The sequence below is a fragment of the Talpa europaea genome (genome assembly GCF_964194135.1).
Source record: "Talpa europaea genome assembly, chromosome: 14".
Classification (NCBI taxonomy): Eukaryota; Metazoa; Chordata; class Mammalia; order Eulipotyphla; family Talpidae; genus Talpa; species Talpa europaea.
The window spans coordinates 85799352-85818619 of NC_140082.1; the positions used below are offsets into that span (position 1 = coordinate 85799352).

A 19268-nucleotide genomic window follows, 5' to 3' on the forward strand; every position below is an offset into this window, starting at 1 on the left:
CATAACAATAACACCTCTAAAACAGCTGTCTGCAAAGTGCTTGCACCTGCAGTTAAAAAAAAAAAAAAAAGACAGGGACACTGTAACCTAAATTTATGCAGAACCCTTACCATGCAGATCACTACCCTTGCAAAATCAAGACACTAAAAAAGAGCATCAAAAAGGCAAGGTTTTAGCCACCACAATTTGCATCAGAATCCAATAGGAAAAGAAAATCCTTCCAGGTATTGAAAGCAGAGGGAAAATAATGCAGACAGTAGTTCCTCAGGCAAGGCCATGGCTGGGCCTGAGAGAAGCCCGGGCAGCAACAGTGGGACTGTGAACACGCTCAGGCTGGAGCAGGGGACAGCAGTCCCTGAGAAGGTGCAGAGAGTAGTGTGTAGGTTCAGGGGCCCAAGGTTCCATCTCAATCACTCAACTCTGCCTCTGTCAGCCAGAGACAGGATGCACATATGTGGGCAAGACTGTGACAATAAAACTTCACTGGCAAAAAACAGACAGAGGGCTGAATTTTGTCCTCAGGTTCAAGCTTAACAGCCCTTGGGCTAGAAAGACCGAAGTATAGAAGCTGAGATCAGGGGCAGCAGGTGGAAGCTGAAACCAAAGCAGGCCCAGCTATCTCAGGAGAAGCAAAATGCAGCCCATGTTGGTGGGAAATGGAGAAACGCAGGGAAAAGGCAGCAAATACCCTGGCTTCTCCCTTCTCCTACTCTCTATCCTGCCAACTCTACTCATTGGGTAAAGCCAGCGGCCAAGGGTAACTGCAGAGGCCAGTCTCCCAGGTAACAGAGGTCAAACAGGCCCCAAATTGGCACCATGGTCAAGTCATCTGCAGGAAATAAAGGCCCCTGGGATAGGACACGTCTCCACCCTGGGAGAGCTGCCATAAAAATGCATTAAAATTTTGGTCAGAAGAAGGGCTAGGTAAGAATAGATACTTAGTGCAACTTCATCTAAAATAAGGGAAATCCAGAACTAAAGGGACGCTCTGGTCACCCACAGCACCTACGCAAGCCAAGGTGGCCGCAGGGGTGCATGTGTGCACATGTGTGTGCCTGGATGTGTGCACATGTGTTTGCACATGTGTGCCTATGTGTGTGTGCAAGTGTGTCTGTATATGTGTGCATGCACATGTGTGTGTGCAGATTCTAAAAATAAGCAAAGATTCATCAATTCCATTCTTTATCTTTGCATTTTTCTCCCCATTAGACTATTTAGTGCCAGAGGAGCTCACTGCTGTGAATTTTCTCTCTTGGCAAGTGTTACACTAATTCTAAAGAGGAGTAAGGTGTAAAAGCAGATCTTTCACATGCAGTCCCTACCCAAAAAGGAGTAGGCAACTGAGTCAGGCCCTATCAAACCTATTGTCCATTTTCATTTTAAATTGTTCATCAAAAGGTAAATAAAAGGCTTTTGGGTGAAGCCCACACTTATTTCTAAAGCCAATGTCCTTGTATTTACCATATTAAAATCAGTGGGTAAGGAAGCACTTTAAAAGAGAATGTAAAAACAATGTAATTTTTGGCCCCCTGGGATGGTGCAAAATTATAAACTCATGAGTTTAAGAAGTAATTATCTAAACAAAATTAAGTTATTATAAGAATAAGATTGAGGTGAAAAGGTCAATGACATTTTATAGGTAATACATTAGTAAGAACTACTAATAGTTTAGATACTTGTAGGAAGTCCTTCCTTTCTGTCAAACTTCTGTTACCTAATTTTGACATGTAGTAGAAAGAAATCCTGAAAACGCAGCTTATAGTAAAGTAAAAATCAAAACCAACAAGCAACTATAAACCAGAGACATACTATGGGTGGGTGGGGAGGGAGTAGGATCAAAACAAGGGGGGTGGGGATTTGTATGGGGACTATCACCAAGATGAAAATGCATACATTGTGCAAAAATGAAAAATGATGTAAAAAATATATAAAATTAAAAAAAATTAAATAACACAAAAAAAGAAACACCCAGGTAGGTCGACCAGGGTACCCCAACTGCTCTTACCGAGGGATCTCACCGCATCTGTAGATATTGCACATGATTCATTTTCCCAAGCCACATTAGAAGCTTTTCTGTTCCAAACTACAAACTCTCAGTGGCATAAAGGCATCCTCACCAGTGAAATTCTCCCCCAAGATATAAATTTCAGCCCTCAAATAAAGTCACGAAGAGCCTTCAGCGAGCTCTCCTCATTGAAGGTTTGATTAAACATAAATACAAAGTTTAGGCATTTGTGAAGCCTCTGAGTTCAGCACAATGAAGTCAAAATTCTAGAAACTTCCACAATAGGGAAAAAAGAAGACAACAGCTTCGTGGAACCTGCAGCCCTGCACACACACATAAACACTGCTCCAAGGAGCCGCTCCTTTCTTATTGTGGATGTCTTTATCCAGGCCGGCAACATTCTTCGTCTCCCTCTCCGTCCCGTGGACATCGCTCCATAACCTCTCCTGGCCTCCCCAGGCACCTATATTCCCCAAGCTCACAATTTTTCTTTCTAGCCTTTATGTTCTTCCACAAACTACCAGTGGTCTTCCACAGGCTGGGGCTCCCTAACTAAAGATGGTTATTGATGTACAGTACCAGTGTTTTAGTGCAGCAGCAGAATCAATAAAGGAGAAAATACTGCTTTGTCAGGTTTCACCAAGGCATGCTGGGAAACTTTACTGCTTCAGATGGTTACAGAAACCCTTCCGTGGGAGAGCAAGAGCTGGCTCCCTTCTGCGGTAAGAAATGATGTTCTTCTACCCTCTAGTGACTATAAAGGAATAAGACAAAAGTTGAAGGGATTTCTGAGACAGCTTCTCAGTATTATTTATGATCTCTTAATTTTATTTCTCCAAACAAGCCGAGTCTTAGAAACCTAGTGAATTAGGAGGAGAACAAAGCACCTGGTCACAGCTATTGTTGAAGTGTTCAAAATGCACTTGCAAGAGGATATACATTCTAGTAAGAGTCAGAACTAGGGCTTTGGATATCAAGAAACAAGGTTTGCAAAGTGCGCCTTCTTCCTAAATGACTTTGGAGAGTCAGGTTATAACTCTGTCTGTCTGTCTGTCTGTCTGACTCTCTATCTAGCTCTATCTCCATCTTGCTCAGTCTCTCTCTCTCTCTCTCTCTTTCTCTCTTTCTCTCTCTCTCTCTCTCACACACACACACAGTCTTAGAAACACACACTATTTTTGTTTCCATCACCTTATTTATTTTTACCGTAATCTTGACATTAGTCACTTATGTTGCAACTTGCTAATTTAATAACTGATAAATTCAGAACACATTCCTATCTCGGGATACCTATACTTTTTACAAATTAGACAGCAGTGTGCAATTGCTCAAAAAGAGACAAACAATGTGAAAAATTACCAGGACATCATGAAACAATCTTGAAAGAAACTTAAGGTAATAAATGGCTGTTCAGAAGATATAAAAAAGGTTTGTGAAATTTATGACATATTCATCTCAATTAATCTTTTCATTGCCCCTATCACACGAAAGCTGGGTTCCTTGTAATGGTAAATAATTTCCTAAAGGATTAAAGCTAACTGCACTACTCCGAATAATCCAAGCTTAATGAAGTGTAACAGTCTGACATGGTCGGTACATATGAAATGTCACTACTAAGACAAGGGGAAGTTCAAACATCTGGCTAGACCCTTATTAAATGAAATTTCAAAGGGGGTGTTGTTTCTGTCATAGCAGTAACAGCAGTGAGAGGGAGAGAATGCTATTATATGTAAATGTTGGATAATACCCATCATATATATGTTTGTGTTTGCTACAAAGATGATTTTTTACTAAATGATACAAAGGGGAAAAAAACAAGTATATTTACCTTGCTGGCACTCAGTCGCTTTCGATTTGACCACCGCTAAGGATTGTATCCATGGAAAGATGAAAAATAGAAAAATGGAATAAAGAGAAAGAAAATCATTAATGACATTGTCGTATTATTATATGAGTGAGAAGGTGCGGGCTACATTTCAACAATCAACACCCAACTTCTAAAGTTACTGAGAAAACACCCATGTGAGCAAGAAAATAGAGAGAGAAAAATTTCTGGGTTGTCTGAAATCATTTTCTCAGAATATTCAACAGTGAAAAGACAAGGACATAGGAACCCACTCCTTTCTTAAGAGCACATTCGTTCTTAATTGCCTCAAAAACAAGAATTTTACCTCTAAAAGCAAAGAGGAAAAGCAGCTTTCTCTTACTTACTCTCTCTTACCCAGAAATGATTATGAAAGTTTTTAAGAAGCTCACAGGAAATGTTAGTTGATGTTCAGGTCAGTCAATCTTCCTGCTCTGTTCCCCACTCTGTCTCTGGTGAATCCTCTTACCCCCCCACACACCTCTGGCCTGTACCCCAGCTCCTGTATGCATAAATCTCCATAGCTTTAAATGCTAGAAAAAATAATTCCAATTACCTCACTGGTGAAATCTCAATATTCAGAATAACATAGAAAAATTCTAAGTTCCTCCTGCACGATTAAGAAATATAGGCTAGAAAGCCAGGAGGAAAAAAAGAAAACATTTTCTGAACCCAGTGGAACTGTGGTTTAACTTCACCACTCTTGTCTTTGAACTCTCATTTGTCATGCTAAGGCTGCTGAATTTCAGCTACAATTAGAATTCTCTTCCAGCAAAATCCTCTCATTACCCCATCCAGGACTGCAAAGCTCTACTCTGGCTGGTTAACCAGCTAACTGGATGTTAAAACTTGGATAAATTTGGGAGATTACAACTCAATTATGAATCTAATCGAGCAGATCACATTCACTATTATGCTTAAGGAAAAAATACCTTTAGGCAAATGACCTCTCCACGTTGCCAATACGTCTTCCCAATAAATTAGAAACCTGAAAACAAAGTCTTTGGGGGAAATGTGTTTACATGCCAGTGACCAGCAAGTAGAAACACTGGTATACAAATGACTTGAAAATATTTCCCAGTAGAAACACTTCCCCGGGTGAAATTGTGAATCCCACATTCAGTCCAGAACATAGAACTACAGACACTACAATCCGGGCATTGCGATCCAGTCTCGTCATATTTTCCCAACAACATAGAGACAGCCACTTTCTTCCAAACCACCACCAAAATGAATCATAACCTTAACTGTCCATCAGGTTATTTGGGGCCTTTTCATATGCAGTTCTTTTGATTTTTATAGTAATCATAAAAGATAAACAAAATGGATAAGGACATGATTGGATGTGCCTCTTAGTGTCAGTTTAGCAACATCCTCAGAGCCACCAGAGTGGCTGCCTCATGCCAAGCACTGAATCTATTCGTTTTAATCCTCACAGTTCTGTAAAATAGATACTCTTGTTTTCATTTCCATTTTATACATGAGGAAATTGGAGCTGAGAGAGGTTAAGTAAGTCCCTGCATTTGACCTGATCACTTAGCTTCTCAAAACCAGCAAGCTAGGCGACAAACCCAAGCGATCTGAAAGCAGAGCCCCTAATTCTAAGAGCAATCCTTTGTTGGTTAGGGAAAAAAAAAAATAAAGAAACAGAGGAGGATTGAGAAGCTTCCAGCCACGACCTTGCCTGCTCTTCTGCACTCACACCTCTGGGCTCAAGCAAGCACCAGCAGCTCTATGATGAAGGGGAAATATGGGAACAAAACTGGGACTCAAACTGAAATGTCTCCACCAAACTGTAAGTTAACAATGTACTTTATAAAGGAATTATTCCCAGTTAAACAGCCCATTGTCTTTCCAGGCTCCAGGGTTAGTTATTCCCATTAAAAGCCCAGCGTAGAAATCTTTCAATATGAAATTCAAGTCAATAAAGACTATTTTATTTTATATATACTTTCTACAGTATCTACTATATCCAAATATGCACACTGAAAAACCACAGAAGAAAGTATTCCTTGCTCAGATACACTTCAATCCAAATGTGTGTGTGTGTGCACATATATTATGTGTGTACATATGCAGAGCACATATATTATCATCATCATTATTATCATATATACACAGAAAGACAAAAGACTGTGTGAGAGCTGGCAGGGGTATCGCAATACCCCACAAGAGATATTTAAAATAAATACACTGGACACTAGTCCTCTGCCATTCAAACAAGAGGAAAGAAAATGAGAAAGTTCCTGTGTGAGCTGATATGCTGTGTGACAAACTCTCAAAAACAGGAGAGGGTGTGTCAAAGGAAAGAGACACACCAAATAAGAGGAAAAGTGTGCCTGCTGGTTGGACTTCGCAGTGATACTCTTTCAGATGTTTTACAAAAACAAACTTGAGCTGCACCTAATATTAATGATTCTGCAATTTGAAATACATTTGAACTATAAAGGCATGACTTTAAAACTCTTCATCTGGCATTAGAGAAAGACATTTTAAAAATATTTGAAGCCAGGGTGATGGCAGAACGTACTCCAACACACCACAGAAATATTCATAAGGGAAATAAATACAAATATGTAGCTATTTACCTGGAAAAACTACCTGGTTTTACCAACCCACTTAAATACCTAAAAAATGCTTTTTAAAAATACCAGCTGGCAATTGCTTAAGCATGCTGCAGCAAACAATACTGGGATGCAGCGCATGCTATTTTAAGCTTGTACCCAGCTCCGGTCATCTATGGATTCCATCCTATCCAGTGGTGAGGCTGCTAAGACTAAGAGAAGCCAAAGAAAATCCTTCCTTTGTTATATTGGTAAGAAAAAAAGTTTATTTTCAACATTAAGATATTTCAGCACCAAAATATCAGCTTTATTGAGGTCTCACAGTGCCACCTCTTAAAAATTAATAAGCGGAGCTTTATTTTTTTCATTTATTGTCAAGTAAATTCTCAGAATTCAAATTAAAAATAGCCACTACGTACTTGACCTTCTGGAGATCGAAATGTCTGTGTGCAGCTTTCCTGCTTCTTCAAACCATCATCTGTGCATTTACTAGTAAATCAGTCATGATGGTCATCATGAAAATAAATTAAAACTAAAAGCAAAGGTAATGTCAAAATGAAGAATATTCTCCTCAATGACCCCACTGCCTCAATTCAAGAAGTATTACCAGAGGCCTCATATCTAAACAGGATTCAGATTTTCATATCAGATTCTAAATATGCCCAATTTCAATACACTTTGGTCCTTTTTCAAATATTTCGGTTAGGATCTAAAAATGCCTTCAAATAAGTTACAGTCAAACAGGCCTAAGAAAACTGTACGAGGAAACCTTAACATTAGTAAAAGTATCTCTCATAGGACATGTTCTAAGCAAACCATAAGCACCGTGTGCATTTTAATACAGCAAAACAATGTGCACCCCTAACCAAAACAGAGTTAACCCCTTAATGTATTTTCTTTCCGAAATCCCAAAAGAAAGGACATCTCTATCCCAAATAGGGTCTTACAAGTTTTTAGAACATTGTCTGTATCCCCCAAATAATGATAGTACTGTCAGTCACCCGGTAGTGCAGTTATCAAAGGACAATAGCCATGAAGAATTTTAAAAAGAACAAAAGGGTCACACTTACGTGTCTCTTGAAATCGCCCTGTTTTACAACTAGATTCAAATTTAACACAATCACTCCCATGTCGTCTTCTAAACTATTGGGATCTTCCAATTTTAAAATATGTTCAGTTGTTCTACAAGCAAAGAGCAAGAAAGCGTTAGCACGTCCTGACAGTGTTGGAGAGTTGCGTGAAGCTGGTGGTTCATCTCCCACCGCCGAGTAAGGGTGACAGTTAAAAAAGCACCAAATTCAGTGCAAACCAACCAATGTCAGGGGAGAGAAAGGAGCATTGTCCAATTCAACAGTTGGTTAAGCGATACTTCTTCCCTTTCTCCCAAATACAGCTCAAGTACTCTTTTAATTTTAAGTGAGGTGCATTAATTAACTCAAACATGAACAAAGGAAAATATAAAATCCAACACAAATGTTTAAACATGCGAAGGAAGATTTAATGTCTGATTAATATCTTGGGAAGCTCAAAAAGAAAAAAATCACAGAAAAATGTGAATTTTAAAGCTCTCCTTCATCTGTTCAGGACAGTTTGGTCATCTGATCTAGATGAAGACATTTAACATTGTCCTGAGTTCCCTCTAGGTTCATTGCAACAATTCAAGATAAAAAATACAATACCTGTTTAGTTCCAGATCACTGAGAATTATAAAAGCAGAGCCCATGAAGTCTGAAGTAGTGAGGTCTCGATCATATACCTACAAGCAGGGAGGGAGGCCAGTGACACATAAACATGAGTTTATCAAACATTAATAAATGCAACAGGCTGGGAAGCTGGAAATCAGTCTTCCAGATCTAAACATAATTTGCATTGAACAGCTAAAGAGGAATTTCACCAAGCTGATGGAGAGAGAACAAAAATGATTCAAACTTGCCGATTTTGCCTTCCACAGCCAAAACAACAGCAGAAAATACTTTTAAGGCAGTATTCACATGCATTAAAATATTATGTGCAATGGACCAGTCTCTGTAGTTTAAACGGTCTCTCATTAAAATTTAGTATTTTCACAGTGAGCAAATCTGCCAATTAAATAGAAATTTGCTAAATATTCTATAGCAATCCCATCCTGCACTCAACTCATGCAATTTTAACCCAGATGTTTGAGCAACTGATGCTTATAACCGGTAGCTGGGAGCTCTATTAAGTACAAAGTTATTCCTAATGAGAAAGGCTTTCGTACTTGGCATTGCTGCTGAACAGTAATAATTCTTCCACATTCGGTAAGTTTAAACACAACCAATGGAGAAATTATTTTCCCTGTGATTTTCGGTAGCTCATAGTTCATTGATCTGAGTCCCCACCAAGGGTATAAGGAATCCCTGGCCTACTAAGATTTTTAACCTAGTGCTGAGGAATAATAAAAGAGTTCATTTGGGGACGCTCCCTTTTAAGAGGGCAGAGATTGCTGAGAAAGAAATGATTTTTAAATAAAAGAGCAGATTTGAAAGCCATCTGGGGTTACCTTCACTTGTAGCTTTTGATCAAGGCTTTGTATGGGTAACACGACTATCTCATCCCAAATCGGGTTCAAGTTCTTATATATGACTTTGCTTTTGTAAAGCGTCTTCCCATTCAGCTTGAATTTCACATAGGGATCGCTCGTGCCTTTAAAAGAAAAAGAGAACAAGACAGATCTTAAAAATAGACGTTCAGGTCTAGGATATCCATTAAGTAAAGCCCCTTTCCGCACTCCCGGGAGCCAGCATTTCACCGGGCACACCCAGAACAAATGTCTCCCGGGTGGAGACAGAACACCCCAGAGCTGGGAAGGAGAGAAAAATTAAATCATTTGGGATAAATGCCTGATTCTTCTTCGCCTTTTGTGGTAGAACATAAACCGGCCGCTTGAACTTTTCTGCTTTGTTTCATTGTGGAGACGTCATCCCTACACCACCCGCAAAATTTCAAGAAGTGCTCCCCCAGCACCAGTCCAGGGTGTCAGGATCCTGGGGAGGAGCCCAGTTCTCTGCAGAATTTCAGGGAGGCCATGAAAAGGGAAAGAAACCATTTGCAAACACTGGGCCTGATGGCTGACTCAACAGAACCCTGTGCATTAGCGATACTCATAATAAATAAATCCACCTCTGGAACCACTGGCTCAAAAGCTGGGGTGACCCATGAAGGCTGGACCTGGGGGGGAGGGGCATGAAGATCAAGCCGACAGAGTGGCATTCTTCCCTGCTTGCTGCACCTGCAGCGAAGCCTTGGCTTTGTCTCACCCAGGCCAGCTGAACGTCACAGCAGCCGGGCCCTCCGCTGGCCCTGGGGTGACACCCCTGACCCGCCACTCCTCCTGGGAGCTTTGAAACAGACGCCAGAAGGAATGAATAATCTGTCTCAGCCCCTCTGTCCAAAGCAAAAAGAAGGGCCTAAGACGGACCCTCCTCCATCCTCTCCAGATCAAAGGAGAAAAAAGTGCCTGCAATGATAATCCATGAACTATGTGTCCATGTGTATGTTACAGGCGTGCAAGCATGCATGGAACATACGTGCTCACTGATAACTAGCACATGATGAATACAGAAGGCACATGTGAATGAGCCATCAGCGAGAGCATCACCCAAGGCTTGCAGACAGCACAAAGGAAAAACGTCTCCACTGGGGACTCGGGATGTGTGGACTGATGGTCACACAGAACAGGGACCACAGGCACCAACACCACAGCCTGTCTGTCCAGTGACAGGTCCCAGGTGCCCCAGACCATGCCCCGCAGAGACCAGTGTATCTACAGACATGAACTTCTGATAGTCGAGTCAAGCCAACATAAGCTAAGAATATCAGATCAATCATCGAGCAGATTCTCAGTGATGAACATTTGCCAAAGCATCAATTCCCATCCTTGGTGAAGCCAACCTCTTATTTTTTTTCCAGCTTCCTTTTGTTTTGATTTAGCTGCATGACTGAAAATGAAGGCGCCACATGGCCCAAGTATTTTAAGTGGCAGTGGCATCACATGAGAGCCAGATGATGGACTGGCCTGCTTACAAGTCTCACTCATAAGCCCAGCCGGTGCCCAGGGCCACTGACTTCCAGACAAAGAACCAAAAGTACAAATTCGCACAGAGACATAATCAACACTTCCATTTGAAGTCCAGTACTGACCTGGGCCGAAGGCCAGCAGTGCCTGCTTAAACCAGGACACCTGCAGACAACACACCCAGGCTGGATGGCAGGGGACGTCAGAGAGGGTGCGCTGGCAGGCAAGGGCGCATGGGTGAGTGAGCCCCTGCCTACCCCCTTTGAGTATCGGGGGTACCTCTGGCAAGTCAGGCTCTAACCATCATTCTGATATAGAGATATAAAAAAGTGGGGGGGGCTATAATAAAAAGAGGCCTTTAATTAAATGAAATTACCACTCTGGGATCAGGCCTTCATGCTTGTCAGCGTGCTCTCAAAATAAACATCTCAAAACTGGGCTCGGTGGTGTCACTTTCTCACAGGCAAAGCATACTGGGTAATCCCCAGGCATCTGACAGCTACATAATGTTCAAACTGTTTCACGGGTGAATGGCGGCCTTTGCGTGAAAGAAAATATTAATGTCTGGAATTCATAGAAAAAGGGACCAGGGTTTACAAAGCCAAACACGGGAAGAGGGTGTCAAGTGAGGGCCGCGTTAATTGTTAGGGAACATCTGAGAAAGAGGGAGCACTGGCGGTTTTCTCTGAGAGTCTAAGTGCTTGGCTGTCAGGGAAGTGACATCTCAACTAGGCAGGTTCTGAAAAGGGGTCGCCGCTCAGGAATGCAGCGCCCAGATTATTCACATGATGGGATGACACCTGAATGGGTGGACTTTAACCTCTTCCTCGGGAGCTTCCCAAACAATGAGGCTCTTTGGAAGAAAGAGGTGGTTGGTAGGTGGGGAGCAGAATGAAGCCGAGGAGCCTGGAGACCAGGCCTGCGTCAGGCCGCGGCCGGTTCTGCCGGGCGGACCCCAGGCCGGCACAGCACCTCGAGTGGAGAAGCTCCAGGCAGAGCCCTTGGGCCGAGCTGCCCGCTTCATTTGAAAGCCCCCAGGGACCCACGGGTGCCAGAAGAGACAAAACCATTCCCGGGTTCTCCAAGATTGTTGCTGCAACGACACTCCTGACGAGTGTGTGACTCCTTATTTAGGCTCGTGTTCAGTGACACTGTGGAAGGCCAAGACCCCTTGGGGGACCGGCCAGCCTGCTCACACCATCACTGCCAGGCACTGGGGGGCTACCAGGCACATCGCCCCCTGACTTGCTCTCTGTGCTGGCAGGCCGCAGGCACCCTGGACACTCAAAGCAAGGCCCGAAGGTAAGAGTCACAACAGAAGTGAACGCGGGGTGACGTGAGCTCACAGGTGGAGTTACTCATTTCAGGTGGAGGACCCAGGGAAGCTAAAGCAAGGAGATCAGGGTGGATCCAGGCTGGCAGAGGACTGACGTGGAATCAGCAGGAAGATGGGCAGGGGGCGAGCTGGAGTGAGTGAGCAGGTGTCACCAGGTGAGTGAGCAGGTGTCACCAGAGCACTTCCGGGTATCTGGAAATTACAGGGAACAAACTTAACAAGAAATAAAGTTTAAGAGGCAAGTTCAACTGGGAGGATGAGGGCCCTAAAAAAAAACAAAATAAGGATGTTAGGGCTTTGTTTGTAAGAAATATAGCTTGGGTTTCTTTTTCTTGTTCTCTTTCTTCTTGATGTTTCTAACAAATGAACGTGACTCTGAACATATGAAAAGATAAAAGGCAACACCCCCTTAACTTGTCACTTTTCCTTATTCCCCTTCCTCCAATGTACCATTTCTTGGGTGTTTTGCAGGAAAAATACAAGACCTACTCTGACCCCAAACGTGACCCGCGAGGGCTGGCCTCACACTGTCTCCCTTCAGTACCCTGCGTTGCTCTCCGTAATAGCCCTGCAGATTCGCATTATTGTGAATTCATTATTATTGACTGCATAAATCTTCGTGTTATAGCTTCATTTACATAACTAGTCACATTTACTGACACTTATGTCACTTTCAATTTTTCTTTTAACTAGTAAAACACAATAAGTTTCCTTCTACGACTCTGCCATTCATAAGTGATTATATTCAAAGGGTATTTTTTAACATTGGTACTTCTGGGCAAATGAGTACGTGCCTCCTCTGGTCCTGACAAACATCGTCAAGTTGTTGGTGCAAAGTCTGTCAAATTCACACCCCTCATTTTCTCCCCCAAGAGTATACATTCAGGGCCTCCCTGGTGGCCTAGGGGTTAAGTTTCAGTGCTGTTGCCTCTGCGGCCTGAGTTCCATCCCCAGCCAGGGCGCTGACCCACATGGCGCAGCAGACCTCGCCTGTCTCCCCGCTGCTCCCTCAGTAGTTTAATTCATTCAGTCTGCCTGTTCTGCTCCCCACTCTGCCTCTGGTGAATCCTCTCACCCCACACACCTCTGGCCTGTACGCATAAATAAAAATTTTTATAGAAATTTAAAAAAGCAGACTCTCTAAGAGTACACATTCTGTATTTGTGTCTCTCTAACACTCGATGTTATAGTCCTTACACCAGTGGCCTGTGAAAAAAAAGTAGCTCCATTTTTCTCTCTAATATTTTGAATAAAGCTTAGAATCTTTCACATTTTAGTGACCTAGATTTCTCTTTCTTTGTGCAATTCTCGTTCACACCATGCGTCCATTTTTCTGTGGGTTCAAGGCTTGTCTTTTGCTTACGAATTGGAATGAATCCTTAATTATGGAAACCAGCCATTGGCTGTACATCTTGTTATAATTTATTTAAACTTACATAACAATTTCCTGCGAGATGTTATTTTTATTCAGTCAAATTTGCCAAAATTTCATTTAAGGCTTTGTGTTGAACACTCTGCGTGTAAGAATTTTTCTCACTGCAAGATTTTAAATTAGTTCAGCCGTGTTTCTTTCCACGGATTTTGTAGTTTTTTATTTGTTCCGCTTAAGTCTTTGGTCCATCTGGAATTATTTTAGCGGGAGGAGGGAAGGTTTACTTATGATCAGGAGAGTAAAATGATCGGAGCCAAACTTTAGAAATATAAATCTGGCAGCAGCTTATAATTTAGAAGGAAGAAGAGACAGACTAAAGCAAGCCAACCTGGCTGTTGAGATAATAGAGCCTCGGGGAGTTGCGGGCTGAGAAAGCTACACCAGGATGGAAGAAGTAGCCTTCCAGGGTTTCACAAAGCGTGGTCCATGGAGCCTCCTCTCCAGAGATGGGGTATGTCACCCATCCACCGGGGAACGCAGTTTACGATTCCCTCACTTGGAACTTCATAATGTAAAGAATAATAATAAACTCTGCTAAGAAGTGTATTAAAGGCAAACACCAACAATAAAGACAGCTTCAAACCCGTCTACTCCATATTTCATGATCTTACTGAAGCACCTGCAGCCATAATATTCAACACCTCCAAATCAAAACTCCGGGAGGGAAGAGTCTAGAATTGCCTTACATGCTTGGTGGGTATTACCAATATGTGATAAATGAAAAAATAGACTCCGGAGTAAGAGAGACATAATGGGTTAAAACCCCAGTCCTTCCTTTTAATATGCAGCGGGCAATTTACTCAATTTCCTTATGCCTTAATGTCTTCACCTGTAGATGGAAAAGCACCAACCTTATAGGATTATCTTGAGAACTGAATCAACCAATATACTTTAATGAAAGCAGACTCTAGTCATTTATTGAGAAAGTCCCACAGTAAGCACCGTTTTTAGTGTTACTGCTCAGCTAATGGGGAGAGTGTATAACAATGTATGTACTAGTAACCCCATCTTCGTGTCCTTAGTTTTAGCTGGCCAAGCAAACCTGCCTGGTGATTTGTCTCTAGAATGTTCCCTCTATGGCATCTCTAAAAGTATGAAATCTACATCTCCTTCTCTCCTCATAAATGGAATAGGAAACCCCTATATTTCTCACAGGATCGCAGGTGGCTTGGGAAAATCTCCACGAACCAATCTCTGCTTTCCTGGAGGGCACGGTCTGTATAAGAAACTAAACTGACGATGAATTCATGCACACAGGACCTCAGAGCAGTTTGCAGATAGAACCTGATGATCTATCTCGGCAAGAGGACAGATGACAACTCAAGTCAGTCCTAGCAGCATCTTCAAGAACTATGTTATTTAAAATTGTGTTTTCCACTTACCATTTTATGTCTTATCCTGAGAGGCTGTTGCCATGCTAGGACTATTTTTTTTTAAGGTTTATCCATTTATGCATACAAGAACTGGGGTACAGGCCAGAGGCATGGGGAGTGAGAGGATTCACCAGAGACAGAGTGGGGAGCAGAACAGGCAGACTGATGAAATACACTGCTGAGGGGAGCAGCGGGCGAGACAGGAGAGGTCTGCTGTGCCATGGGGGTCAGCTCCCTGGCCGGGGATCGAACTCATGCTGCAGTGGCTGCCGATAGCTTCCCAGTGCTGACGCTTAACCCCTTGTGCCACCAGGGAGATCCCACGCTGGGACTATTATGGGGACAATGATCAGTAGCATCTGGGGAAGCAGTTCATAGAAAAAGACAGTATCATGTTGACAGGCTCAAAAGTCCTTCTAATATGACAATAAAACAAAGCTGCAGTGAAGCTGTAATTAACAACTCACAGCCACTATAGAGAAAGCAGAACATCAAGATGCACTGAAGACAGAAATAAGGAAGGGGTGGCAGGGAGGGAGGGACAGAGAGGAAGGGTCACCACCACTCTCTAGGAAACCTTAATATGTTGACATGTACAGACTTAACACAAACACACACACACTTTTCACAAACAAAGGCCTTGGTCTTCATGCTATATTTTATTCATACTGTATCATATCCCTCTGTACCCATAAATACATGTCTACAAATCAGTTCCATGATCATATCCATGTATGTTTGTACATACATATGAAAACTTACTATATAGGACCTATATAAAAGCACCTAGCACTCCAGTCTTGAACTTAAAATTTATTGCATAGAATACAGAAGCAGTATTTGTAGGCAAAACCTACTTATTTGTCCTCATTTTCCGGGTTAAAGATATTAGCCAAGTAGTCTCCCCAAAAGAAAGTTGGCCTCAAGCTAGGAAAGCATCTAAATTAAATGCACTTCTCAGCAAACCTGTTCCTGAAAAGACACTGACTCTGTATTTCACATTTTATAATATCTGATAATTTTGGTCAGGAGATCTTAAAAGTCCAGCTACGAGTTAACAAAGATCTCTCAAGTTTTTAGGAAACTGACCGACCTACAGTGCTAGGGAACATGAAAAGGGGAAGTTTGACTTTTTTCTTAACTATTTACTCTATTTGCACACAGGCATTGAGATTCTTTTTTGATAAAGCCACATACTTTGGAGCTTTGCTTTTACTAGAGAATGAGCAAAATGCTGTTGTTTTATAGGATCCCCAAGTCCTGATTTCTCTGAGGCTAAGCGTTTGCAGGGCCGCTGCTGCCCCCTAGCGGGCAAGATGGGATTTCCAGCTCAAGTCTGGCCAGGGTTGCAACCTCCACCCACCGCTTCTAGAACCCACAAAAGAGCAGCAGGGACAGTCATGGGGCAAGTCTCCACACTGGCAGGAGAAAGAAGAAAGTGTGTTTCCTCTCTAGCGCGAGCTGCATAGCACTGCATAGCAGCATCAGGTCAAGGAAGCAGAATTCCAAGGGCTGTTTTACCCACTAACACCCACAGGGCACATGAGGCGTTCCGGGTTCCCGGCCCATCTTCCTGCAGTTGATGGCCGAGCCTCTGGAAGCCTCTAGAAACTGTCCTTTTGTTAACAGCCACCTCAGTGTCATAGTTTGGCCACTGAGCCCTTCCTGCTTGACCTGACCCTGAGCTAGCCCCCTAACCCTGAGTACAATAAACCGCCCTTCCCTACCAGGCCTGCCAGGTGTGGCCCCAGACCCTGTAGGCAGAACCACCCTCAGGCGAACCCCGAAATATGACAATTCCCAAAATCCAGCAGCTGAAAGAATTTCCAGGGAGCAGCTCACAGTGGAATCAATGATCTGAAATGATCAATTTTACTCAAACTTGTGATTTTAGTTACTTACAAAGTGTGTATGGAATAAAGAGTTGGATATAGGGAGATGGGGTGTGGGTCCCTCTGGGACCTGCTGCCCTGAGTTATGGCCTCCCTGAACCCTAAACTCCCTTTAGGGCTCCCCCAGCACCCTGTCCCCCCAGACTAAGCCCCTCCCCTGCCACCTAGTATCTTCTCCTCTGCAGTCACCCCCCTCTCTGGAAACTGCAGACACAGTTTTGACATGCCTGGTCTCTTCTATCATTTTTTTGGCCAAATTAAATATCATTTTAAAAGGTATTTTTATTTTGTATTCATTACCAATGAACAAACATGAGTCAGAGATTTTCAAATGCTATTTTTAAAAGTTTTCATTCCCTAACTTTATGCATATAAATACCTTTTAAGTAGATGAAAGAAAAACATCACCCATAGAGTGATGAATTCTGTAAATTCAGCAAATGGACTATTGGGTAAGTAGATTATTGAACAAACTGGCTTTGGACCCTCCAGGATTTCCACCCCTCTGCTTGTGATCAGGGGATCAGAGCCTGGGGTGGGGGTTTCAGCTTCTGCTTACAGACAGCGAGTATGGTTGTTCCAGAAACACCAGAAGACATAAGGCCCCAGGTGAAGTTAGAGGCAGGCAGGAGCAGAGACCAAGGGCAGAGGAGAGGCTGTAGCTCTGTGCATCTCTAAAGAGGCTGCCAAGTCAAGGTCAGGGGAAGGAAGTGAAAGGCAAGGACAATCACTGCCCAGGGCTCTGTGCCACGTGTATGTCAGGAATCCATGTTGCCAAGGCACCCCCACAGATATGAGGCCTCACATCCTCCCTTCTATTAAAAAATATTAGAGAGGTCTCCAGCCCGAGCTAATGTTTAAGCATAACTCAAACGGGACAGATGTGTACCTTGACAGAAAAGAGAACAGGACTGGAGAGTAGTAACAACATCAGCGATGGGCATGGTCTCAGGTCATTCCCCCGAAGCTGTCGGGGACCAGCGTTATTTGCAACACTGCCTTAAGGATGAGGAAAGCCTACACATTCCAGGCCCAGCCTAAGACTCAGGCCCGCTGCATTTCAGGGCCTTCCTCCCTGGAGAAATTTCAAAGCATAACCTCCAAATTCTGTTCCACCTGTCATCAAGAAGTAGGGGGCCTGTCCCGACATTCCTTGGAATGGGCAACTTTGTCAGGCCTGCAGCCTGATGTGACAACACTGAGGCCTCCCAAGGTTGTCCCGAAGAGGTGGGCAGGTCCTACCTCGTGCTCTGGACTGTATGCCAGAGGTCTGGGCGTGAGATGACTCTGGCACACCCAGGCTGCATGCAGAGCCCTTATGTGCAGCAGCCCTCATCTTCCAGGCCTCTCCATAAGTGCTCAACATGGGCACGAATAGGCCTCCAAGTCCACCGATGAACAGTCCCAACGGCCAAGCACACCCAACCACCAGGTCTCTTCAGGGGAGGCCCCAAACCATGTGCAGCAAAGTCAAGCCTTGTCCAAATCCACTCTCCTAAGAGCCACCAATACGGTTGTTTGGGGTGCTCAGATTTCAGGGTAACTGTTGCATGTGATGGTATCTGAAATAACTCCTTTCTCCCCAGCCTGCCACGCTGCCCCCTTCAATTCAGCAAGCTGTGAAAGTCTGAGGCATGACAGCCCTGAAATGCTGGCAGAAAATCAAGCCCCAGGTATGGGTAAAATGATGGCCACGTCAGATATGCAGTGGCACCCCTGGCTGCTCACTGTGGGGTGAGACATGCATACGCCTCACGAAGACACTCTTGAATGCCACAGATGATGAAGCAGGCTAAGTAAAAAGAGCCCCTCAAAACACAACAATCCCCACACAGGGTTTAGGTCGGTACAGAAACGAGTAGTCAGTAAAACCAACTGGTATGGGGAAATTCCACTCACCCCGGTGCAAACATGCTAAATTAAATTAAAGTCCAAGATCACCTGCCAGGTGGAAGGCGCTTTATGACCTGAGCACAGGTGGGAAGCAGCGTGGCTTCGCTCCAGGGAACTTGGTAGGAATGGAGGTGGGGTCACCTGCAGAACAGCTGCCGACTCTATAAAGCGGGAGAACAGCCAAACCTTCTCATCTTCTCTTCCTCCCTGAGGGTGCAAAGAGGCTCAAAGCTTGCCCAGCAGCACCCAATCTGGGAGGAAAGGCTGAGCTGTGGTTAGACAAGGAGGCCAGGAGAGCAAGGCTGACAGGACACGCTCCTGTCAAAGCCAGGAAGGACGATGCTCACATGGGCTTTGAAGCTCAGCTCCACTTACATGCTGCGGGGCCTTGGGGGAGTATGAAACATCAAGAGGAGGAAAACCAGCTGCTACCTGTGTCGGGGGTGGGTGTCTGCATCTTGGAAGGCTTCAAATGACCTTCAAAGGCTGAATGACCCTCTTTCAGATGCTCAGTGGCTCCCAAGCACCAGGGAGTTCACGCCCCCTGGCGGTCAGAGGCGGTACTCGAAAGAGAGCAAACCCCCCCAGTTTGTAAAATTAAAAAGAGCTGGTTGACCTTTCCATACAGTGAAACGGTGGCGTGGTCCTGGCACCTGTACAAAATAACACATCTCTAGGAATCAGAGAAAAATCCAAGAAACAGGCCCTCATTAACATGTATTGCATTTTAATACATGATTAACGGGTGGCGATCAAATCATTAGGGGAAGGAATATTCAGTCCTAGTTAATTAAATAGCCATTTGGCAAAGAATAAAACTAAGTTCTTACTCTGGGCCAGAAATCAAAATAAACTTGAGACAGATCAAAGAGA

The 19268-nt window shown here is 43.5% G+C and overlaps 1 protein-coding gene across 1 annotated transcript in view; it reads right to left on the bottom strand.

The window, feature by feature from the left end:
- MCTP2 (multiple C2 and transmembrane domain containing 2) overlaps positions 1–19268 on the bottom strand; it is a 159336-nt gene that overhangs the window by 115896 nt on the left and 24172 nt on the right. The window contains exons 4-7 of the mRNA XM_084254074.1: positions 8955–9097; positions 8113–8189; positions 7504–7615; positions 3834–3869 (exon numbers count right to left, since the gene is read on the bottom strand). Coding sequence (XP_084110200.1) covers positions 3834–3869; positions 7504–7615; positions 8113–8189; positions 8955–9097 — 368 coding nt within the window. The remainder of the gene's footprint in view (positions 1–3833; positions 3870–7503; positions 7616–8112; positions 8190–8954; positions 9098–19268) is intronic.